This window comes from Coregonus lavaretus (genome assembly GCF_964263955.1).
Source record: "Coregonus lavaretus genome assembly, chromosome: 28".
In the NCBI taxonomy this organism is placed as follows: Eukaryota; Metazoa; Chordata; class Actinopteri; order Salmoniformes; family Salmonidae; genus Coregonus; species Coregonus lavaretus.
The window spans coordinates 11,482,907-11,508,544 of NC_140015.1; the positions used below are offsets into that span (position 1 = coordinate 11,482,907).

General features: G+C 44.3%; 2 protein-coding genes across 4 annotated transcripts in view; both read right to left on the reverse strand.

Moving 5' to 3' along the window:
* The window catches only part of LOC311104263 (C-type mannose receptor 2-like), a 42,577-nt gene extending 40,153 nt beyond the window's left edge, over nucleotides 1-2,424 (reverse strand). Inside the window, exon 1 of the mRNA XM_084146045.1 lies at nucleotides 2,234-2,424. Coding sequence (XP_084002171.1) covers nucleotides 2,234-2,351 — 118 coding nt within the window. The 5' untranslated portion in view covers nucleotides 2,352-2,424. The remainder of the gene's footprint in view (nucleotides 1-2,233) is intronic.
* Nucleotides 2,425-5,760: 3,336 nt separating this feature from the next.
* Nucleotides 5,761-24,174, reverse strand: LOC311104265 (serine/threonine-protein kinase tousled-like 2). Of its 3 annotated transcripts, XM_084146052.1 has the most exons (28): nucleotides 24,014-24,174; nucleotides 22,792-22,880; nucleotides 19,394-19,668; nucleotides 19,113-19,162; nucleotides 18,853-18,913; nucleotides 18,631-18,770; nucleotides 18,389-18,495; nucleotides 18,230-18,295; nucleotides 14,153-14,235; nucleotides 12,134-12,205; nucleotides 11,953-12,022; nucleotides 11,784-11,827; nucleotides 11,576-11,677; nucleotides 11,312-11,413; nucleotides 11,061-11,153; nucleotides 10,735-10,845; nucleotides 10,478-10,614; nucleotides 10,119-10,271; nucleotides 9,962-10,028; nucleotides 9,768-9,865; nucleotides 9,594-9,675; nucleotides 9,124-9,215; nucleotides 8,903-8,992; nucleotides 8,376-8,545; nucleotides 7,680-7,818; nucleotides 7,455-7,566; nucleotides 7,212-7,319; nucleotides 5,761-7,012 (listed from the first exon to the last, which is right to left on the reverse strand). In XM_084146052.1, the coding sequence occupies exons 1-28, from the start codon at nucleotides 24,166-24,168 to the stop codon at nucleotides 6,839-6,841; spliced, it is 3,042 nt and encodes a 1,013-aa protein (XP_084002178.1). In that variant the 5' UTR covers nucleotides 24,169-24,174; the 3' UTR covers nucleotides 5,761-6,838. The 3 variants fall into 3 exon arrangements, with proteins under 3 accessions (XP_084002178.1, XP_084002176.1, XP_084002177.1); XM_084146050.1 differs by lacking the exons at nucleotides 18,230-18,295; nucleotides 18,389-18,495; nucleotides 18,631-18,770; ... (3 more) ...; nucleotides 22,792-22,880; nucleotides 24,014-24,174 and adding an exon at nucleotides 15,477-15,959; XM_084146051.1 differs by lacking the exons at nucleotides 18,230-18,295; nucleotides 18,389-18,495; nucleotides 18,631-18,770; ... (3 more) ...; nucleotides 22,792-22,880; nucleotides 24,014-24,174 and adding an exon at nucleotides 15,415-15,959.
* Between the last annotated feature and the right edge of the window lie 1,464 nt (nucleotides 24,175-25,638).

Below are 25,638 nucleotides of genomic sequence, written 5' to 3' on the forward strand. Positions count from 1 at the left end.
GTGGATGTTATTAGATAAGAACAACAATAATGATAGATTCTGGTATCGGGTTAAAGCCCCTCAGGTCTAGATGAAGGTGTGGTGGTGGGACCAAAGGATTGTCCTTGAACCTTTTTCCTATTTTGACAGATGTTTGAAATGAAAGGGGAAGCTTGTTTTACGGGTAAGCGTTATAAATCAGAACATCTCATTGTCCAGTAAAAACAGCAACCAACAAACAGACAGGAAATTCCAGCCTGTTAGTGTGTTTGTTTCTGTTCTGTTTAATGACAGTCCAGGCCAGCCTCTGAAACTGTTGGAGCGGTGGTAGGCCCCCTCCCAGGAAACATCTCAGTGGGAAGAAAAGCAGCAGTGAGTGGGTGGGATTTGTTATGGGCTGATCAGCCCTTTAGTGGGTGGTTGAGTGGGATTTGTTAGGGGCTGTTCAGGCTGTTGGCCTGAACAGCCCCACAGGGGTGGTGCCTGAAATTCCTCCATGAACCTAAAGGTAAGACTGAGCTCCAGGAGAGAGGGATTGTTCTGAGACCTGTACACTCAGGTAGACCTCAGTGTGTGAATAAGCATCTAAAAGACAGAAGAAATAACAATTTTGCAAAACAAGAATGAAAGCATGTGCATGACATATCTGTCTTGCCTTTGCAGTTGGCAAACACACCCAGTACCATCTGCACTGCAGGTGTAACAGTTAGACACAACAATGTATCTGGCCCTACATGACATTGTGTTGAGATGAGATGAGAGCCAACGCAACTGTGCTTTCAGAGAAATCACACAGAAAAATAAACCAATGACTGTAATAACACAGTAATAACAACACCTGGTGAATTACAGTATATGATCGTCTTATTGACTTGATTACTTTGAATCATCATACTCAACTTTGTTGATACTGTTTTCCCTCCCTTGTACTAACTGAACTAATTCTGAACCCATAACACACAATGTATATTCTGGTGTAGACCTCCATATCAAAGAACTGAATACATCCTGTTGAATTGACTCTGGATTTGTGATATAGGGCCGACCAAGTAAGTTTAAGTTCTGTTTCCACTTGGGAGGAATTGAGAATTTTATTTATTTATTTTTTAACCGTTTTTAGTTAGGCCCACCTCCAAAGTTGTCAACACCATCAAGTTGTTTACAGGGCCTACTTTGTCTTCATTTCAGAGTGACAGTGTGGTATGACTTTTATAGCCTAGTGTTATCCATCTTCATTCATGTTTTTTTTATTTTTTACCTAAAGTTAAGTCTTACTCTTAGAGAAAATTAATCTCTACAAATCGACCCATAGCATGCCTAGGAGTAAGGCAGGTCAGTGTTCAAAAGCGAGAGGTCACTGTCGTGGCAATAGGCCTACAAGGTAGTGAGAAAGACTAGAAGAGGACCGAGAAGAGATGAACTTCGCTGCACAGCTTAATTGTATAACAGGATGTAAAGGTCACATCTGCCCGTGGGGTGCCAAATATATGCAACGCGTCAGTCCCATACCAGCATACAAAGGAAGGACACGGATGTGCATCTACCATTCAGTCTCCTGAGTGGCGCAGTGGTCTAAGGCACTGCATCGCAGTGCTATCTGTGCTACTAGAGATCCTGGTTCGAATCCAGGCTCTGTCGCAGCCGGCCGCGACCGGGAGACTCATGGGCGGCGCACAATTGGCCCAGCGTCGTCCAGGGTAGGGGAGGGAATGGCCGGTAGGGATGTAGCTCAGTTGATAGAGCATGGCGTTTGCAACGCCAGGGTTGTGGGTTCGATTCCCACGGGGGGGCAGTATAAAAAATAAAAATAAATATGTATTCACTAACTGTAAGTCGCTCTGGATAAGAGCGTCTGCTAAATGACTAAAATGTAAATGTAAATGATTTTAAGTGTTCAAAGAAGATGCCAAAGGAAGTATCTATAGGTATATTAGCACTTCACTTCGCACTTCGCTTCAAGTTTCTAAACGAGAAAACACATAAAATAAGGCCAGACCCCCCCCCCCCACACACACACACACACATCTGGTTCGACTCAGAATTCGGACTTGCGTGGCATTCCAATGCATCAGTGAAGTTCGGATAAAAGTACCCGTAAAATCCCACCAGGTCTCCTACCAAAAAAAAAACGCTAAATAAGCTTTAGATGGATATTCAGATATGCAATAACAAAGAGAGTCTCCGACTCTCGGTCTCCAGAGTTTTCCTTGAATGAAAAGCCGAGGAGCATTCGAGAGCAACATATTGTTCTTACCTGAAACGCTGCTGTTTAGTTCCAGACTAAAGATGAATAAATATAAAGTGCATTTGTAAAAGTGAAGGCAATTTTTCCATGTTCTCCTCGAAACCTTGTTTCGGTCGCAGCGTGGCATGCCCACTATTGCTCAGAAAATTGTAAATCGGAGCAATTTATGGAGAGTTTTCCTTTCGGGACGGATGGGTAGAGTGGTGGTGAGTATGATGGGGTGCAGAGGAAAGGAGGAGTAGAGTGTGCTCTGTCTCTTTTTAGTGCGTTGTTAAAAGTGAAGGGAGCAGACGCGCTGCGTTAGCGTCACAATACTTTAGCCCGCCTCACATACACACACACAGTTGTCCACAAACTAGATACACTGTATTGCAGATTTGCAACATTGTATCTCAGACTTGCAACATTGTTACCTTGCATCTTATTGAGATCCGCCCCGCTGTTACATTGTAACAACATCTCTGCTTGTGATACGCTACATTCTGCAAATATGTAGCCTAGCTAGCCTATAAAAGTATTGACATTTTATTTTTTATTTATTTAACCTTTATTTGACTTGGCACGTCAGTTAAGAACAAATTCTTATTTACAATGACGGCATACATCGGCCAAACCCGGACGACGCTGGGCCAATTGTGCGCCGCCCTACCCCAATCACTGCCGGATTGTGATTCAGCCTGGAATCGAATTTATATTTATAAGTGTCAAATAATTGGATTTTTGATTTTTTTTTACACCTATAGACACTTGATTTAGCTTATTTAAAACTACAGTAGAGATAGAAAACAGAAATGTTTTATTTTACTAGATTCTGGCTCATAAAATCATTCCCCAAACGAGCAGTGGGGTGACAGTTATGCACACAGATCATCCAAGTGAGATTGCAGCAAGAAAGACGTTTTACTACCCATTCCAAAACCAGAGACTCAAAGCCAACTCATAAATATGTCTAAAAAATACTAAAGTGATGGCTTCTTGGCCTCCCTTGTTGTGAAGAAAGTATTCTGGATTATTTAATTATCACTGTATTGCTGTCCCTTCCTCGTGAATCAATTCATCTGCCATGGTGCACATAGTTTCACATGGAATAATCTTTATTCACCCCTGGAAGGATTCTGTGTTGGGGATTGGTAGTGGTGGTTGTGGGGGGAGAGTGAAAACAATCCAATGTCAATCTGTTGGAAAATGCAAGAATGATGCATCAATCAGAACAAACTTACATCAGTGGATAATGTGTCTGTGTATGTGCACAATCTGCACATGTAGCCTAACAGTGTAAAACTGGTGTCACCGATGTGTTAGCTTCATCCTCTCTCTTGCGAACACAGTCATTGTTGGATCAGCATCAGTATGCATGGCTCAGGGCTCTGGCTGTCTCCCTCTTCACTGATCATTATTGATCTGTGGCTTTGACAGTGCACTGTGAACTGCACACAACCACACTGTCTCAGTTGATCACACATTTTAAACCATGTGCACCATATGAGGTAGTAGCCTACCCACAGAACTAGATTGAGATTCTATTTCTCTGGCCTACCCATACATTTTTATACCAGTGTGGTTCAATGGTAGAGTGGTTATCGCTTATGGCATCAATTCAGCACTGTGTGAGCCCAATTGGCCCGGGACCCCTTTTGTAATAGCTAATTCATCAGGGACCCCCTCATAATCAGAACACAACTGGAGTGAGATAAAAAAAATCAAAAAAAGGCATACAAGGAGTTCTACTATGACTTTGGCAGTGCTTGTCAAATGATAGTCCCACTAAGCCCAAACCAGATGGGATGGCGTATCGCTGCAGAATGCTGTGGTAGCCATGCTGGTTAAGTGTGCCTTGAATTCTAAATAAATCACAGACAGTGTCACCAGCAAAGCACCCCCACACCATAACACCTCCTCCTCCATGCTTTACGATGAACTACGCATGCGGAGATCATCCTTTCACCCACACCACGTCTCACAAAGACACGGTGGTTGGAACCAAGAATCTCAAATTTGGACTCCAGACCAAAGGACACATTTCCACCGGTCTAATGTCCATTGCTCGTGTTTCTTGGCCCAAGCAGGTCTCTTCTTCTTATTGGTGTCCTTTAGTAGTGGTTTCTTTGCAGCAATTCGACCATGAAGGCCTGATTCACACGGTCCCCTCTGAACAGTTGATGTTGAGATGTGTCTGTTACTTGAACTCCGTGAAGCATTTATCTGGGCTGCAATTTCTGAGGCTGGTAACTCTGGGTCTTCCATTCCTGTGGCGGTCCTCATGAGAGGCAGTTTCATCATAGCGCTGGATGGTTTTTGCGACTGCAAATTTTCCGTATTGACTGACCTTCATGTCTTAAAGTAATGATGGACTGTCCTTTCTCTTTGCTTATTTGAGCTGTTCTTGCCATAATATGGACTTGGTCTTTTACCAAATAGGGCTATCTTCTGTATACCCTCCTACCTTGTCACAACACAACGGATTGGCTCAAACACATTAAGAAGGAAATTAACTTTTAAGAAGGCACACCTGTTAATTGAAATGCATTCCAGCTGATTACCTCATGAAACTGGTTGAGAGAATGCCAAGAGTGTGCAAAGCTGTCATCAAGGCAAAGGGTGGCTATTTGAAGAATCTCACATATAATATATTTTGATTTGTTTAACACTTTTTTGGTTACTACATGATTCCATATGTGTTATTTCATTGTTTTGAGGTCTTCACTATTATTCTACGATGTAAAAAAGAGTAACAATAAAGAAAAACCCTTGAATGAGTAGGTGTGTCCAAACTTTAGACGGGTAGTGTATATATATATATATATAGAGATTTTGAGATCTGACCGCAGACCCCCTGCAGTACCTGGGGGTCCGTGTACCCCACTTTGAGAACCCCTGTGGAGCATAGACGGGTTGGTTGTTTAGTAACAAAACCAACACATGCGCAACTATGGCGCAAAACAGACAGGGTTCGCTTAAATTGTTGACATGTAAACTATATTTAGCCCCAAAATGTTTATTGAAAACATAAATACATTTGCACAAGGACCACTTGTCTCTCAAATACATAATTACAGTTGTTGGTTCGCTAGCTAGCAAATTTGAGTCATATTAGCATAGACATAACATCACCTCAACACAAGACATGGTATCAATAACAAGGTATAACGAGCCACCTACAATTCCCCACATTGTAGCTTCTTGTCATGGTTGTTACCTATCTGAATTATACCACCACATGACCTTCTGCCTCATCAATGCGCGCATATCATTCGTGACAGTCAGCCAACCCATCTATACGTCATTCAAACTTTCTCCATCAGGTTTGGTTTCCACCACTTCTTTCAAAGATGTTCTTGATTCTTTTAGCTCTTCCTCCACAGACCTCCAGCTGTTCCTGGGTCTTTCCGGTTTCCTTTTCCCCCTGGAATTTCCAGGTTATAGATAATAAACATTATAGATAAGTGTGCTTTTATGTGTTGTTGATATAGAGAAATTAGCTTGCCCAGCCTTCTGAGAGTGAAACAACCCAACCGAAACCACCAAAAACACTCAGATCACAGTTTAACCAATAGTATTTAATGGTTTATGCAATTCTCTGCTAAGGCCCAATCTCCTCCCAACAGTACAGTACAATGGATAAACCAGTCCCTTGCATTTTATTGGCAAAAGATTCATTAAAACAGACCTAAATAAATATGTGTTTTCATGAAGAGGGCAATTACTGAAAAGAGAATAGGACAAAAAAAAGAAAAATTTAAAAACCACCAATTGCTGTTTTCCTTAAAATTGGGTAAACATAAAAGTAACAATTCTTAAAAAAAGGGACCATTCATTACTTTTCCACTTCATATATCATGTAACACAACTAGAACCAATATAAAAACTGCAGCGGAACAGCGCCACCATCTGGAAGTCTTAAGCTTTGGTCATAGGATTTAAAACAGACACGGGGGAGTGAGGGGAGCGCATGCCTCCCTTCAAAAACTACCTGGACCCAGGAGAGCAGCTTAAATGAATGAACGCCATAGGTCTTCTTCAGGTCCAGTCTAAAGGCAGGCTAGACTGGTACTGTCAGTCAGGGGAGGGGGTTGGATGACAACCAAAGCATTTATCAAAGGAGAACCCAGGCTATCTGGGATGACTCCGAGGCATGGTGTGTGTGTATATGATATGGAAAACAGAGTCTTCCAACAGTCCCTTCCATTTCTCAAAGCTAATGCAGCTCTGTTCCATTCTTCTCTTTTCCTTCTCATCTAAAATTGTTGAATTTCCCCACTTCTCCTCCACTCAGTGCCATGTCCCCCTCCTCACTGTAGGGGGACCCTAGGGCTTTGACCCCCAGAACAACACCACCCCTCAGGGGAGGGAGAGACAGGGAAGCTGGGTGGGTGGACATGGGGGATGGAGGGCTCCAGGTTGCAGTTGGAACACACAGATTACCTCCCCTCCCCTTCACCCATGATTTCTCACGCTCCCCCTGCCTGCACCCAAGAGGTTTCCCTGGGGTGCTGAGCCCATGGCGGGACATAGCAGGATGGTAAGTGGTGAGGGGGCTGAATCAGGCAGCCACCCCCACCTCCACCTTCCACTCAGGTCAGTCAGTCAGTTCCTAGTGAGATCGATAGTGACGGCTCAGTTTGAGGCGCTGCTATTGGAGGAGCTGGAGGTGGAGGGTATAGCCGTGCCAGAGGCCCCGGACGTGGCCACAGACTTGCGGATGTGAGGCATGAGGAAGGGGTCACTGGCTAGCTGGAGCACATCGATACGGTCCTCCTTCCGGTAGACCAGACAGCGCCTTATAAAGGCCTGGAGAGAGATAAGGAGGGGACATTTAGAGAGGGTGTGACTGGGGAAGAGATTGTGTACAGAGCAGAAAGAGATGAATGTGTAAAGTAACAGACAAGTGAAAGAGGGATGGAGAAACAACATCAGGTGAGGAAGAATTTAAGGAATGGACTAACAAATGACAGAGAAAGGTGAGGGACAGACCGAAAACAAGTAGTACCTTCGCTTCTGGAGTGACCACTGGTTTGGGGGGAAACTGCACCTCTGTTGCCTTCAGTATGGTGTTCTCCTGTAGGATGTCCTGTTGAGACTGGTTATGGCCAAAGGGCTGGGGGGAACGACAAAGAAACAGCAAAGGGTAAAAGTTAGCGACACAAAACATCCTCATCTCTTAATGGAATATAAAGAGTATGAATACAATTCTGAGAGTAGTTAGTAGTGTGTGCGTGCTTGCTTGCATTACCTTGCGTCCATACAGAGCCTGGTAGAAGATGACTCCCACTGACCACACGTCCACCTTGTTGGAGATTTTAGGAGGCTCTTTACCCACCACAAAGCATTCTGGGGGAAGGTACCTGCAAGGGAAGATTATTTATTAGAGCAACATTCTTTCCACAATAATAACATATGAATGATCATCCAAACAAGATCCCAATTTTATATTGTTATATTTTGTGTGGAGCCTCACCAGTAGGTCCCTGCACCCTGCGAGGTCAGCTCCATCCCATCCACTGAGTTGTAGCTGTCGTCGTCCATGATCTTGGACAGGCCGAAGTCAGTGATCTTGATCTCCCCACAGGCTGTGCCATTCACCAGGAGGATGTTGCCTGAGGAAACAACAAATCAGAGGTCAAGACAAAAGTTCATAATGAACATGGACATCTCAGTAATATACTGTCAAGGCTGGTTTATACTTGGTCTAACGACATGTCTGTAGACAATTAGAATGCGACAAGTTTCGCTGGTCAAAACAACATTTAATTTATACTCCGGTGGAATGTCTGTAGACCGCCGTTGAGACTGTCAGTTTCCTTGTCGCAGACAGATGAAAAGTAGTGTGTTGTCATGGTAAAGAATGCCCTGCTGTCATGCATATCATAACAACAACGACAAGTTTGATGTCAGACAACGATAGAATGTTCATGATGTCACTGCGACAACAGTCTACAGACTGTCGATGTCGATAGATCAACAGTAAACCAGCCTTAAGAGTCAAAAGAGACCTTTCACTCAGTTATCTTGTCTCGTTTTAGTCTGCCGTCATCTTTTCAACTTGCTTTACATGTAAGTGATCGCATCAGTGTAAGTGTTGACCTGGTAATACTATTGCAGTGTAACTGCTGCCATGCTAGCGTCCGTGCCATCCGTTGCTGTGTGTACCCACCAGGTTTGAGGTCGTAGTGGATGATGGGCGGGCGGATCTCGTTGAGGTACTTGAGGGCGTTGACCATCTGCATGATGATGGAGCGGCCCTCCTTCTCCGACATCAGCTTGTGCTGCTTCAGGTAGAAGTCCAGGTCGTTCCCCTCACAGTACTCTAGAACCGTACAGAACCTGGAACACAACGAGACAGAGGAACCCACGATGAGGTATTGTTTAATCTTGAACCGTACAGACCCTGTGACGTAACGAGAGAGAGAAAGGATGTGGCACTGTTTAACTCTAGAACCGCACAGAACAACGAGAGCGAAAGTTGAATCGGCTGTGTGGTACTGTTTTAGTTTAGAACCATACAGAGCCTGTTCCACAACGAGAGACAAAGGAACCAACTGTGAGGTACTGTTTCAAAACAGTAGGATACAGAGTTGAAAGAAAAATTAACACCAGAATTAGAAACCCCCAAAGAAACTCATGTTCTATTCCAAAGATTTGTTGGATATGTTCTGCTGCTGTTTGAGAGGGGGGACTTACGAGTCTGTGTCGAGTGAAAAGTAATCGTAGAGTTTGACTATCCGCGGGTGGTCCAGCTCCTTATGGATTCTATACTCTCGACATGCGTGTCTGAAACAGAGAGAGACCACTTTTAACTCCAATATTAAAACCAAAGTGCTTTTATTACCCATATCACTCTGAGAAAAAGGTTTGTCTGTCTTATCCAAAAGCATCTATGATAAGAAATAGACAACACTCACTTGTGGTAATTTTCCTTCTTCTCCTCCCTCCAGTTCTTGTTCAACTGGTGGATTTTGACTGCGACGTATCTCTGCTCCGTTAGATCAAAGGCCTTCAAAAGTGATAGAGACATGACATCAATATAAATTCCAAATAAATAATTCTAACATCACATCCATTATTCTTTATCATATCTGAGAGAAACCTGGCACCAATATGAAATCCATTTTTACAGTTTAGTCATTTAGCAGACGCTCTTATCCAGAGCGACTTACAGTTAGTGAGTGCATACATTTTCATACTGGCCCCCCGTGGGAATCGAACCCACAACCCTGGTGTTGCAAGCGCCATGCTCTACCAACTGAGCTACACGGGGTGGTAGACTATGTAGTCGCTGTACTTAGTTCAATAGGTTAACAACTATGCTTTTGACCATGATGACAAAAGGTCAGTTTCAATGACTGTTGATGAGCGGGCAGAGTGCTCTCACCTTGTAAACTTCACTGAAGCCCCCTCGGCCTAGTAAGTAGAGTAGTAGGTACCGGTCGTTCAACGTAGGGTGGTCTTTGAACCTGTTGTGGAAATCAGACATATTTTGCTTAAAAGTCAAACAGAGAGCCCACACAAATAAGAGAACACAGTAACACTGGTAGAGAGCACGTACGTGGAGTTGTCCTCGTTGTGGATCCTCTTGAGCTCGCGGATGTGCAGGTTCCGTACGCGCTCCAACCTCTCCAACTCAGCCTGGATCTCTGCCTCCTCCTGCAATACACAGCAAGCATATTAGCTGCTTTTACAGGAACCAACAGATCAACAGTACACAAACTATATACACACTGCATGTAAACAGCACCCTACCTTCTTGAGATGGCCCAGTCTTAGTTTGAAAATCTCCTCTTGCTCGTGATACTCCGCCTGTGATAACCTGTAAGAAGAAGAAACTCACCATCATACACAACCAAACCTGGGAAAATGTATGCATTTTAACAGAGAGGGGAAGAGGCGAGGTACGTACGCGTCGCTCTCAGCTCCGTTGGCCTTGCTCTTGCGTTTGTTCTGCTCCAGGCTAGGGGGAGGGGTCTGGGCCATGGAGGGTGGTTTCCTCTTGGCCAGAGCCTTCCTCTGTCTCTCTATGTCCTCTCGCTGGGAGTTAATCCTCTCCTGTTGCCTAGAGACAAGACAGACAGGTGACGGGGATGGTCAGTGCTGGTAAGGCTGAGCTAATCTATCTTTCCCTCTAGTGCCGATATGTGTGAGAGAGACAGAGAGAGACAGACAGAGTGAGATTAAAACAACAGAGGAGGGTAGAGAGGAGGAGTATGAAGGAGGAGAGGATGAGATGCAGAGCGAGAGAGGCTTTTGAGTGGCCCTTACTTGATAAGGTTCTGAAAGGCATATCCGTCGGTCCACTGTTCTGTGAATGAGGCACCATGTCGGACTGTGGTGAAGTGACCCAGACGAAGACGGTCCTGCATGCTCTTGTCGCGACACGCCATCTTCTCCTGCTTCGACTGGGGGGAGCGAACACACACATTATACCTGGGGAAAGCTAGTCCTTGGTCAAGACAAAAGACATGGGTTAAGGTATTCTAGACTCCCAAGCCTGTGGTAGGGACAGAGGGAGAACTCACTTTCTCGATCAGCAGCTTCTTGCTCATGGTCACACATTTGTTCAAGCGTTCTTTGTACCGCTCCAGCATCCTCTGCTGCTCATCCAACTGCCGTCGAAGGTCACAGTTCGCCTGAAACAGAACACAGCACGAGTCAAAATCACATTAATTAATTGTTCTTCTAATTAAACAAAGCTGTTTTAAAGATTGGTTAGTTGGTAGTTTCTGAGGAGATCTGTTTCCATATCTGGATCATAATGCTGTCTTATCACGAGGCCAAGAACATGTTATTCCATTAGAAGAAAGAATGGAAAACAAAGGCGCATTGATAGCAGATGTGTACCCACCCGCAGTAAGTCATCTATCCTTCCCTCCTTCTTCTCCAGGTCAGAGTTCTTGTTGTTCTCCATAGCAGTTAGCTTCTCTACCGTCAGGTCAGACTGCAGGAGGAGAACAGGAGGACGAGAAAGAGAGATGAAGATAGGGATGGAGTCAAACAGTCATTAGAAACAAGGAGACGTCATATCATACAGGAGTTATTACAGACATCACCAGTGCTGTGTGTGTATGTGTACAGATGGTGTAAGGTAACAGCTACCTGTGTGGCTTTGTGGTTCATGTAGAGGGAGACAGGCTTTAGGGAACAGGTTGAGTGCTCTGTGTTGGCTGAACCCATAGAGGACGGGCTGCCCTGCTGCATCTGGGATACAAAGACATACCACTAACATCATGTCATGGACCACAGTAACATTCTGCTTTGCATTCAGGTCAGTTTGAAGGACGTGATAGGTTCGTTAGGAACTGGGGGGAGAAAAAAGGTACGGTGAAAAGGGAGGAGGGAGAAGTGAGGGAGCATGCTCACCGTGCCTGGGGGGTTGGAGAGGGAGTGATGTTGTGGGGAGGAGCGGACAACTGGAGGGAGACTCCTGGCAGGACTGGTACCAGGTCCGCTACCACCCGCAAACTGACAGAGATTGAATGGAAAGGTCAGAAGAAAAGAGTAGGAATTCAAAGCTACATTATGTAGGCTATGCTATGGATGCGTTTTGACAATAGGTGAGCACACTCACCTCAAAATAATCACTAATTTTCTGTCCTCTTGCTCCTCCTTTCCCTGGAGAAGAGAAAAAAAGGCAGAAAATCTGTGGGCCGTTGATCAACTCTGACACAAAATGGCTGCCGGCAAGGCACGACTGAGGTGGATGAGAGAGATCATGGAGGAAGGGAGCGACACCTCACCTTGGCTGCCGTCATACGGTTCTGCTTTCCTCTTCCTCGTTCTCTGGTCGTTAGGCTTTTTCTCTGGGGTCTGGAAAAAGAGTAGGAGAAACACATTGTACTTTATGACAGTGGATGATGTATAAAATATCATCTAACAAGAGTGAAAAGATGTATGGCGTCACAGCTGTGGGACGCTGACCTCCAGCTCTTTGTCACTGAGAGAGCCCACGCTGCACAGGCTCTGATTGGATGACTCATTGTGGCCTGAACCCTGTTCAAAAACAAACAAACAAACAAACAAACCCACACAATTACACATCAGACAAAGAGTGGAAGGATATGCCAAGGGCAGGAAGGGACTAAACTTAATTCACAGTTAAACCAGGGGTGTGGAAGGGAGGGATGGGGGCTTGTGCTTTCTGTTTTCATTTGACTGACTGTTTCTCCCCATGGCTACTGTCTGGTGAACAGATAAGGTGAGTGATTGTTTGTGAGAGAAAGAGAGAGCAGAAGAGAGTCAGAGAGGAATAAGGTTGAGCTAATATCAACACCATTAGTCTTCACATTGTACCTACTCTAACAATTCTAAATGTCTGTTCCCTAGGTGATGCCTGTCACTCAAATGACTCACTGCTCACTTTTGAATTCACCAGGCTCTGCCATATCAGAGAAACATACTTAGTCATTCTGGGCACATAATGCTGCTCCCTGGAACTAAATTGAACCTGAAATTGCTGAACATCAGACATAACTAATGCAGGTGGGAGTAGGTCTCTCAATCTTTTTCTCCCTCATGCTCACCTTTCATTATTTCATCTTCATTCTCTCCAGCCTTGTTCAAATAATTAGAAAATCCTACTACTCAGATAGGGTATTGAGGGCTTTGAGTGTTTCCCTGTAAATACATTTTTAGGATGTTAAAATGCTTTCAGTGTAAACTTCAATGGCTAACCCCTGACAGATATAATATAATTGACCTATATAATCTTTGAGAACTAGAAATAACCAAAATAAAAGCTAGCTAGACAGTCAGGGAGAATCAAAAATTCAAAACCATTGATTTTAGGAGTATTTTTGGAATGGCTGTATTACTGACGGGGCACGCAGGGTACATGCCCAGGGACACCGATCGGGGTCCCCATTGGTTATGTTATAATGTTTAAGCATAAAAACACAGAAATGCTTAGAATTGCAGGAAATTAGCTTTCCCTCTGCAAAATGCTCTCAGCGCCATGGAAAAATGCATAGAATTGCAGGAAATTAGCTGAAAAACAGTAAATTTCTCTCTGCCGCCAATTCCAGACCGATTTATGCCGCACCCACAACGCTTATAAGGCAGCTCAGGATGTCTGATAGGGAGCAGAGCTACAGGGCTGTTCAAGGTCGAGAGACACAGGCTGAGCTGCCCCCACCATATCCTGGGGCTTTCAGACCTCCAACACCAGGGCAGGCTATATGTCTCTCATTTCTCTCTAGGCTAATACTTCCTTTCTTTCTCTCCCAGTCTTTCCACACACTGCAACTCTGTCAGACGGACCCTGGTCAGACGGGGCGGCCGTGGTGTGATGCCTTAGCGGGAGCCGCCATTTTCTCTGCGACAGCACCATGCTCTGGGCTCAGTTCTGCCTATGGCTGGCATAGAGCCCAGTCCTGGCTTTGAATCGCTCTCTGGGCTCCGGTTCACTTTCCACAAAGGCAGCTCTCTAAGATGGAGTCTACCTCAGCACCACCAGGCAGGACCTCTAATCAAAAGCCAGAGCGCTACTGCCATAACATCTGGCCAGGGTTTCTACGCGTGAGGGTGACTGGCATTCCTGCCCTTCCCTGCCCCACTTCCCCCTCCTGCCCGTTCCCTTCTTGGCAGCCCTCGGCACTTGCATATGCAGCCGCCACATCATGAGCCAGGAGGACAGGATACCATATCACACCAGCCAACAAACACAGACACACAGCTCTACATTCTCCAGAGAGAGGCGGAGGGGGCTAGCCTGTCCCTGGCCAAGCTCAACCAGAAATAGAGAATCAAACAAAGAAAGGGAGAAACAAAGAGAAGGGGTGAGAGAGAGACAAAGAAAGATAGATATGGTCCTAAAATAAATGTGCAATACTAAGATCCCGTTCTGTCAGTCCTACATTAGGGGAAAGGGTGGAGCGGGAAAGGAGCAGGACCCTATATAGGCCTCTCTCATCACCAATGATATAGTGTAGTAACACAGACCTTAGCCACGCCGACCCCAGTGAAGCGAGCCTCCAGCAGCTCCTGGCGCCGCGGGTCCAGGCTGTGCAGTTCTTCCATCATGGCTGCAGGGACAATGAGCAAAATCCACACAATTTGATATCACATCTGTTCACTTTCCATAGCACAGACAAGCACATCACACAGAGTAAGAATAAAAGGGGTTGGAAGTCATCTGCCAACAGCTTCATGATTTAGTAACACAACCAGTTCAGGGTTGCGTCTAGATGAATGTGTTGATGCATGCAACTATAAATTCTTAGAAACTGTGACTCATGGATAACCTCGGACACACCTGTTTTTTGTTTAAAAATCTAAAGTTACCACCACTGATTCCAACAGAACTTGATCAACAATACCAAATCAAGCAAAGACTAAACAGGCAAGAGCTATGCATACTCTAGTGCTGACATGGGACATTTCAGCAAATATGGTTTGAAAACTGATTACAGTATAGTGATAAGATTAGTGAATCTGATTGGGTCATTTTGCCACATAGCTAACTAGCTAGGTGACAAGGCAGACAGTTTTGGCAAGAAGGGTCAGGCCAGCGACCAACCATCTTGTTAATGTTATATCAAATGAACTAGCTAGCTAACTAACTAGCTGGTCAAATATTACAGGCAGCTTGCCATCAACCACTTGCAGGGGACAAAATACTAACAATGAGAGTAACATGATAGATATGGTCATGACTCATGATCATGTGTTCATTACATTTACATTTTAGTCATTTAGCAGACGCTCTTATCCAGAGCGACTTAGTTGACGTGTCAATAATCCAGGTCCCCCTTGGCTAGTCTATGGGTATGGCTGCCTTGTTGGTGATGGCATTCCAAACGTCCATGTTTTTGTAGCTAAAGGCGTGTTAGCTAACTAGTTAAACTACAGTACCTAACTAACGTCAGACGTTAGCCACCTGGTGCAACTAGTAACTAGCAAGTTAGTCACTTCGTTGGCGAATACGTCTGCTAGGTAACTAAAAAGCAATATATGTTATATTTCCTAAATATACCTACTTGCAAAATGGCCAATTTAAGAGAGGAATGTATAGCTAGTTAGCTAACTACTTGGCTAAGGGTGATGGATAGCGATATGGCAAATGTTCGACTAACATGTAACGTTAGCTAGCTAGCTAACGTTAGCTAAATGAAAACTGCTGTTTTTCAGGAATATTATTCTGACCCAACCCAAAGTTTTATGTTAGAAGTAAAACATGAACAATACAACTCGACCAAGGTTACCTGTTGTAATTATATTTTCCACGGGTCCAATCTTTATTTGTCCAATATTCTTGTCTCCCTACCTCGACACTGCCAAACGAGGCCTCGTCCAAATCCCCGTTCTTCGGTGTTGGTTTGTTCCCAGTCAGGAGACGAGCGTCTGCTTGGCCCCCCAATAACGACTGATTATTCCCTTCTCGGCCTAGAAATCCTGGGGTATCCCGAACCCGCCTTTCTGCACTCCCTACACGGGTATCCCCAGGTTCACATTCCTTTCTTCAAGGGCCGTACCATGCCTCTTTCGGGGTATTTTATCCCGAACAATGGCCATCACTTTGCCTTTTCATCGCGCATAGATCCAACAATGTGGGTATTTTGTGTTATAATTTTGTCCTCCGATCTGATATGTTCGGTCTAATTCTGTGCTCAATCAGAACAAAGTTGGTGTTCGGCTTCACCTTCCTCGCCCTAGCTAACAATCTGTTACGGAAGTTGCGTTGTTCCGATCATTTCAGTTGAATCCGGATAGATTCGGTTCGGTTTCTCATTTTTTTGTAATGTACTGTAAACAATAATCGGTAAATCTCCTTTAATCTCGTGAGATTGTTCAAACCACGCCTGCCGCCAAACCTACTGTCTAGACCAATTGAAGTCGATTTACAAACTAGCTACATGCAATCTAAAACTGACCATAACGTTTCAGTTCAGGGAGACATACAGTGGGGAAAAAAAGTATTTAGTCAGCCACCAATTGTGCAAGTTCTCCCACTTAAAAAGATGAGAGGCCTGTAACTATGACAGACAAAATGAGAAAAAAAAATCTCCAGAAAATCACATTGTAGGATTTTTAATGCATTTATTTGCAAATTATGGTGGAAAATAAGTATTTGGTCAATAACAAAAGTTTCTCAATACTTTGTTATATACCCTTTGTTGGCAATGACACAGGTCAAACGTTTTCTGTAAGTCTTCACAAGGTTTTCACACACTGTTGCTGGTATTTTGGCCCATTCCTCCATGAAGATCTCCTCTAGAGCAGTGATGTTTTGGGGCTGTCACTGGGCAACACGGACTTTCAACTCCCTCCAAAGATTTTCTATGGGGTTGAGATCTGGAGACTGGCTAGGCCACTCCAGGACCTTGAAATGCTTCTTACGAAGCCACTCCTTCGTTGCCCGGGCGGTGTGTTTGGGATCATTGTCATGCTGAAAGACCCAGCCACGTTTCATCTTCAATGCCCTTGCTGATGGAAGGAGGTTTTCACTCAAAATGTCACGATACATGGCCCCATTCATTCTTTCCTTTACACGGATCAGTCGTCCTGGTCCCTTTGCAGAAAAACAAGGGAGATTATCAGTGGTCTTGTATGTCTTACATTTCCTAATAATTGCTCCCACAGTTGATTTCTTCAAACCAAGCTGCTTACCTATTGCAGATTCAGTCTTCCCAGCCTGGCGCAGGTCTACAATTTTGTTTCTGGTGTCCTTTGACAGCTCTTTGGTCTTGGCCATAGTGGAGTTTGGAGTGTGACTGTTTGAGGTTGTGAACAGGTGTCTTTTATACTGATAACAAGTTCAAACAGGTGCCATTAATACAGGTAACGTGTGGAGGACAGAGGAGCCTCTTAAAGAAGAAGTTACAGGTCTGTGAGAGCCAGAAATCTTGCTTGTTTGTAGGTGACCAAATACTTATTTTCCACCATAATTTGCAAATAAATTCATTACAAATCCTTCAATGTGATTTTCTGGAATTTTTTTTCTCAATTTGTCTGTCATAGTTGACGTGTACCTATGATGAAAATTACAGGCCTCTCATCTTTTTAAGTGGGAGAACTTGCACAATTGGTGACTGTAAATGCAATCATCTTTTGATATGTGAAGTCAATTATCTGAAAGGAATCATGTGACAATGATGGGTTTACACATTGTTTTTTAATCATTTTGTGAATGTAAAATATTTTTTAAATCATACAGCACAATTTATCTAAAATAATGGATTATGGTAAACAGTCTGTTGAATGTAAACATTAGTATATTGGGTTTCCAGCCCTTTGTTCAGGTTTCATGAGCTCACCAGACTTCTCTATATGCCGTTTCTGAGTCATGTCACCCTCTCAGTCAGAGATACATTATCAAAAGGCACCTGGGGGAACCCAGAGCTGTGTAGACAAATGGCTGAAGGAACCCAATAGCAAAACATGCCTAATGCTTTGCACACATCACCCCTCAATCCATCTCCATGGTGTCCATCATCACAATGGTCTCATGGAGGTATCCCAATTCTATCCACCCCTCCTAGGGGTTGCAGTCCCACTTCTACCTCAGACACTAGTTCAGACATAAGCCGCAGTATTCTCTCTGCTGCTCCTGGCTCAATCCTGTGTCTCTGTTGGTTGGGTATGAGGCTTGCGGTACTTGCATTGGATCCAGACACGGTACATGGTCAGCTGCTTGCCTCTGTTCACCTGCAGCCGCCGGTCCACCATGTTCTGGACCTTCTCCAGACCCGCTTCACTGAAGTAGTCATGTAGCTCATCTGGAGAGGGATGTCATGGAGATATTATACACAAAAAAACAAAAACGTTTAGAAGGAAAAAACAAAAACAAAACTGACTTGCAAATCACATTTACATTACATTTACGTCATTTAGCAGACGCTCTTATCCAGAGCGACTTACAAATAGGTGCATTCACCTTATAGCCAGTGGGATCACCACTTTACAATGTTTTTTTTGTTTGTTTTTGTTTTTGGGTTGGGGTTTGGTTTGGGTTGGGGTAAGGGGGGGGGGGGGGGGGTAGCAGTACATACTAGCCTTTTGATTTGATTGATTTATTACCTTGAGTGAAGAAATAGACTTGTGTTCCATCACCCCGGACATAAAAGTTATCTGACAAACACCTTCCTGAAAAAGGAACACATTCAATAATTCAATAGATTTTCCCAAACACATGTACATCTTGCTAATCACAATTTACGAGTGCCTATGGTAACTAACCTTTCTTGAAGCGTAGCTGTGCCATGTCATAGCGTCCATAGTCCCTGAGCAGTAGCACTCCTCCAGGCTTCAGCAGCCGAGCCAGTCTGCTGATGGAGGCCTGCATCCTGACAGAGAAAAAGAAAGACATGTGAATTTGATTGCACTTAAATTTTCCCTATCACACACACCCAAGCAAGCACACATACACGTACCCACACTTGCTTGTTGCCACACTCAAACATCACACAGGGGCGGCTTACTTGTCAGGATGCAGGGCTGAGAGCACGAAGATGAGCACTATAACGTCTAGGCTGGCGTCTGGGACAGGGTAAATAGCTCCCTCATCACCCAGGTCATGAACAAAGGCATAGCAACGCCCGGGGTCATACTCTGAATTAGCCTGGTGGTGAAAGGGACAAGATTCATGAATCTATTTATCAGCCAACTAATGACATCATCTATCAAGCATTTCTCCTTCTCACCTTGACCAGCTCCACAGCGGTGCTGGAGAAATCACAGCAGTAGACAAAGAGCCCAGGGTCACTGTCACACACAAAGAAGACAGGGTCAGGGAACATGGAGGTGCTAAGAGGGTTGCATCTAAAACATATTGAGATCTGAATAGCAGATATACAGCATGTGCGTACGAAGAGGGTAGTAGCTAGTATACAAAGTCAAACTGAACAGGCTGCATCCTGCATAATGGGACTGCCCCATACACATGGTCCCAACCACCACTCACTTGTTGGTCTTCAGAATGGGAAAGACGGTGTTGCCAACACCACAGCCAACCTATTGAATCAAACAAGGACATAGGTTAGCCTACTTTATGCCTGAGGGTCACATTTACTTAGCTGGTCCCAGATCTGTTTGTGCTCTTGCCAACTCTATTGCTCATTCTCACAACAAACATGTTTGACATTACAATGACTGACAATGAGTTGGCATAATAACACAATCAAACTGACACTCAAGCTAACAGATACTGCAGTCATACTATGATACAATACAATATGTCCTCACCTCCAGTATGCGATACATGGCACTGGATCCAGGGAAGTCACCATCTCCAGGGGCCAAAGGGGTGACTTCACTGCTCTGGCCCTGACTCTGATCGAGACCATGTGGTTCACTGTCCTCAGCTCTATGGTCCCCAATACAGGATTCCAGGTTGAGGCGACACTGTGGGGCCAGCTCGGGGAACTCTGTGAAGAGCCAGTGGCGGTCTTTGAAGAAGCGGTTCTCATGGATGGTGTAGAATTTATTCCAGTATTCATTAGCCCGGCAGTCAAAGTCCTCTGTTCAAATCAGTGGAAGAGATGCAAATTGACTATTGAATTACATATACTGATCTTGTTCTGGTACTTACACTACATGACCAAAAGTATGTGGACACCTGCTCGTCGAACATCTCATTCCAAAATCATGGGCATTAATATGGAGTTTGTCCCCCCTTTGCTGCTATAACAGCCTCCACTCTTCTGGGAAGGCTTTCCACTAGATGATGGAACATTGCTGCAGGGACTTGCTTCCGTTCAGCCACAAGAGCGTTAGTGAGGTCGGGCACAGATGTTGGGCGATTAGGCCTGGCTTGCAGTCTGCGTTCCAATTCATCCCAAAGGTATTCGATGGGGTTGAGATCAGGGCTCAGTGCAGGCCAGTCAAGTTCTTCCACACCAATCTCGACAAACCATTTCTGTATGGACCTCACTTTGTGCATGGGGGCATTGTTATACTGAAACAGGAAAGGGTCTTCCCCAAACTGTTGCCACAAAGGTGGAAGCACAGAATCGTCTAGAATGAACCATGAAAAACAGCCCCAGATCATTATCCCTCCTCCACCAAACTTTACAGTTGGCACTATGCATTCGGGCAGGTAGCGTTCTCCTGGCATCCGCCAAACCCAGATTCATCCGTCGGACTGCCAGATAGTGAACGTGTTTCCACTGCTCCAATGGCGGCGAGATTTACACCACTCCAGCCGACGCTTGGCATTGCGCATTGTGATCTTAGGCTTGTGTGCGGCTGCTCGGCCATGGAAACCCATTTCATGCAGCTCCCAACGAACAGTTCTTGTGCTGACGTTGCTTCCAGAGGCAGTTTGGAACTCGGTAGTGAGAGTTGCAACAGAGGAAAGATGATTTTTACGCGCTATGCGCTTCAGCACTCAGCGGTCCCGTTCTGTGAGCTTGTGTGGCCTACCACTACACGGCTGAGCCATTGTTGCTCCTAGACGTTTCCACTTCACAATAACAGCACTTACAGTTGACCTGGGCAGCTCTAGCAGGGCAGAAATTTCACAAACTGACTTGTTGGAAAGGTGGCATCCTATGACGGTGCCACGTTGAAAATCACTGAGCTCTTCAATAAGGCCATCCTACTCCAATGTTTGTCTATGGAGATTGCATGGCAGTGTGCTCGATTTTATACACCTGTCAGCAACGGGTGTGGCTGAAATAGCCGAATCCACTCATTTGAAGGGGGGGTCCACATACATACACTACATATACAAAATTATCTGGTAGGCCTATGTATGGTTGTTTGTTTGATCACTTATCAGCGTCTAGTGCTGACATAATTGATACCATACACTCAGGTTGGGAAACTGTTCCCACAATTGGTTACTGTCCATGGAAACACCCACCCTCCACCACCACCCACCTGCTCCCAAGAACCAGTGGGGTGCAATGAACCAAAATCTGGGTTTACAGGAGACATTCTCCTTTAAGCTTAGGAAGCAGCCATTGAACTTGCCATTCACCAGCTTTTCAAGCTTAAAGGGATACTTCAGGATTTTGGCAATGAAGCCCTTTATCTACTTTCCCAGAGTCAGATGAACTCGTGGATACCATTTTATGTCTGCGTGCAGTTTGAAGGAATATTTTCACATTTAAAGGGATACTTCTGGATTTTGGCAATGAAGCCCCTTTATCTACTTCCCCAGAGTCAGATGAACTAATGGATGCCATTTTTATGTCTCTGCATCCATCCATTATGAAGGAAGGTAGTTTCACGAGCCAATACTAACTAGCTTTAGCGCAATGACTGGAAGTCTTTGGTAACTGCTAGCATGCTAGTAGATACCATAGACTTCCAGTCATTAAGCTTACGCTAGTTAGTATTGGCTCGTGAAACTACCTTCCTTCATAATGGATGGATGCAGAGACATAAAAATGGCATCCATTAGTTCATCTGACTCTGGGGAAGTAGATAAAGGGGCTTCGTTGCCAAAATCCAGAAGTATCCCTTTAAATTAAACCAAAGAAAGGAGTTTTACTGAGCAACTATCGTCATTACTGCCATCCCGGCCAGTATATACTTCCAAGAAAGGTCTAAATAAAAAGTGACATGCAACCGAAAAAATGCCTTGTATGGAAAGAATCTAAGTATTGTTTTTGAGCAAGTGCGCATGTACCAAATCAACCTCATTACTGCCACCAGAGATCGGTATATAATGACGAAATGCTCATGTCTCCGCCCTAACAATGGTAGTCGTTGTCCCAAATCCGGGAAGGCAGCCGACAAGCTTAGGTCCAAAATAAACCCATAGAAACGCATTGGACTTATTTTTGGACAGATTTTGGCGTGAGTGGAACCTCTCGCTTCGTCTTTTCCTCTCTGCTGCCATGCACAGGTTGGCTGATCCAGCAGCAGGAAAGGTAACTGATTTTATCACCTACAACAGTGTATGAACGTCCTAATCTGTTGTTTCACCGCGCTACACAGAATGCAATAATATTTCATGTAAGTACATTAAGTAGACAATATAGGGTACATTTTTACAGTGATTGTATATTTTGAGATATTATTTATTTAGTGTATATTAATTGTGTTATTAATATTGAAGGAGGTACAGAAGAGGTGGATTTGGCGCATGTGCACTTGCTCAAAAACAATACTTAGATTATATCCAGACAAGGCATTGGCCATGTTCGAGAGGATCAAAACCGCAATGTATCATGGGTAAATTGTGACTGACTGACAGATCTTCAAATAATAATGAGTCGTTACTTATGATGCAAGGTGATTTGTGGATCAGTCAGACGGCAGTCGCCTACAGTCGTTTTGATGCTCTTGAACACGGCCAGAGACATGAACATCGGCGGAGACATGAGCATCTCGTCATTATACACAGATCTCTGGTGGAAGTAATGAGGTGGATTTGGCACTTAGATTCTTTCCATAAAAGGCATTTTCTCTGTTCCATGGAACTTTTTATTTAGACCTTTCTTGGAAGTACATACTGGCCGGGATGGCAGTAATGACAATAGTTGCTCTGTGAAACTTCTTTCTTTGGTAAGTACCAAACGTATTTTGACATTATTAAGCTTGAAAAGCTGGTGAATGGCAAGTTGAATGGCTGCTTCCTGGTCTTAAAGGAGGACGTATCCTGTAAGCCCAGATTCTGGTTCAGAACCAACCTTGCTTCTCTTGAGGGAGGGGCTGACTGTTTTCTTGGACCTTCTTCTTGGCAGCTGCCTCTTGCTCCTCTGTCCACTCCACATTGTCCCTGAAAGTGAATGGGACACCAACACCATTAGAAACCATGAGGAAGACATGCTACCCATGCCTAGTTCTGTTCTGTCCATATGTTACCCCAATAATAGACTAATGGAGCCTAACGTTACTCCTTATAGTCCAAGGACCTTACATGTTCTGTTTAAAAGCAAATTGGCTCTGGAAGCCAGAACAGCCAAATACTCCACTTAAACATGAATCGATTTACAATTGCAGTAAGGTTCTAGAAACATAAATTCCTCTACTTTCATATCACATCAAAATAATTTCACAAATGCAAAATGTACACTTACCGTTTTAACCGAGTTTAACACAATTAACATGTTTCTGGCGTCCGTCTTCCATTTACACACAGGTGATCGAAGACGCAGATAGCTAATAATCTGTTTTCCGTAAACAAGCGCTGTAACATTGTCAAAGACTCCAGCCACCCTAGTCATAGACTGTTCTCTCTGCTACCGCTCGGCAAGCGGTACCGGAGCGCCAAGTCTAGGTCCAAGAGGCTTCTAAACAGCTTCTACCCCCAAGCTATAAGACTCCTGAACATCTAATCAAATGGCTACCCAGCCTATTTTCATTGCCCCCCCACCCCTCTTTTACGCTGCTGCTACTCTCTGTTTATTATCTATGCATAGTCACTTTAATAACTCTACCTACATGTACATATTACCTCAATTACCTCGACTAACGGTGCACCCGCACATTGACTGTATATAGCCTCGCTATTGTTATTTTTACTGCTGCTCTTTAAATATTTGTTACTTTTACTTCATATTATATTTGTTTGTGGGTATTCTTTCTTAAAATTGAATTGTTGGTTAAGGGCTTGTAAGTAAGCATTTCACTGTAAGGTTGTATTCGGCGCATGTGACAAATAACATTTGATTTGATAACATGGAAATATGGCGTGTGGTAACCCTAACCCTATATAAAAAGGCGTGTATCAATTTAAACTTAAAAAATATATATATATCTCGCTGATATGAAAGATACGATAAAACTCCCCCTACAGAAACCTTCGTCCAATGACTCTTTTGTAATGTAATGGAACTGAGAGTCATGATCAAGGGCTATCCGTGTGTGTACTACCACCACCACCAGTAGTATGCATGCTAAAATACGAACCATGCGTTATGTTGAAAAACTTGACGTGGGTCTGTCAGGAAACGGGTTCCGAACTGAGTTGTTTTCAGTTCTCCACATGTGGATTCTGGTAATATTTGTCCCGTTTCGGTGCTGTTTTTCTCCGCTATCCCTCCCACAGTACTGGGCGCTGCCATGTTGAATTGACGTACCGGAAGGAATGCCCAGAGAAGTTGAAGCAAAGACTACATTGTCAACAAGATATCCCACTACAGTCAGTAAATCAGTGTTGCCTGTGAGTACTCGGTTACACCAGTTGAGGGCGCCATAGCTCTACATTTGCCATTATTATCGAGGACGTGGCTGCGGGTGAGATTACCGCGCGGGGATGAATGGAGGTAAAACGAAAGAAGATGACGGACAAGGAAAAAAGTGGACATATTATTAATAAATATCGAGTGTGGGATTTCACAAGCCTTCTGGAAGATCTGGTGAAGGAGAAGATGGCGGATCAAATCAAATCAAATCAAATCAAATCACATTTTATTGGTCACATGCGCCGAATACAACAGGTGCAGACATTACAGTGAAATGCTTACTTACAGCCCTTAACCAACAGTGCATTTATTTTTAACAAAAAAGTAAAAATAAAACAACAACAAAAAAAGTGTTGAGAAAAAAAAGAGCAGAAGTAAAATAAAATAACAGTAGGGAGGCTATATATACAGGGGGGTACCGGTGCAGAGTCAATGTGCGGGGGCACAGGCTAGTTGAGGTAGTTGAAGTAGTATGTACATGTGGGTAGAGTTAAAGTGACTACGCATAAATAATTAACAGAGTAGCAGCAGCGTAAAAAGGATGGGGTGGGGGGGCAGTGCAAATAGTCCGGGTAGCCATGATTAGCTGTTCAGGAGTCTTATGGCTTGGGGGTAGAAGCTGTTGAGAAGTCTTTTGGACCTAGACTTGGCACTCCGGTACCGCTTGCCGTGCGGTAGCAGAGAGAACAGTCTATGACTAGGGTGGCTGGAGTCTTTGACAATTTTGAGGGCCTTCCTCTGACACCGCCTGGATAAGGAGAAAAGGGGAATATGTTTTGAGGGAATATGGAATGGAGGATCGCACTGAGCTAGAGAAGGAAAGTGAACATGAAAAGAGTGGCAGGTGCAGTGATGACCACCGAGAAGGAGCTGAGTGTAGAGGGCAGTGGTGTGGTGAGGGAGTTTGGCGCAAAGTGCAAAAAGAGGGATACGCCCCCTAGTAGCTCAGAGATGGAACCTGACGAGTTCATGGAGTAGTACCTGCAGTGAGGATGAAAAGGATGATTCTGGCCCAGTGGGACTAAGATTTGTGGAGGGAATGGATCCTTGCATTTTGGCTGATATGTGGTGTCAGGTTGAAGATGAGTGGATAAGAGGTTGGGGACTGTTGAGAGTAACTCAGTGGAATAGTGATGATTTATTGTGTTTCTTCAGTCCAGAGGGAGCGGGAACTCCGGATCACGTGATTAGGGACAAGAAATGTGACTTGCTTTGCTCTCTGGAGCAGGGCGTCATTGATAGCGGGATGGCATTGTGTTGAGGAGGATTAGTTGAATTGGAAGATTCCCGGTGTCTGTGACACCCGCCGTATGGTGCGACGCAGACCGGGTGGGGAAACATTGTCTGTTC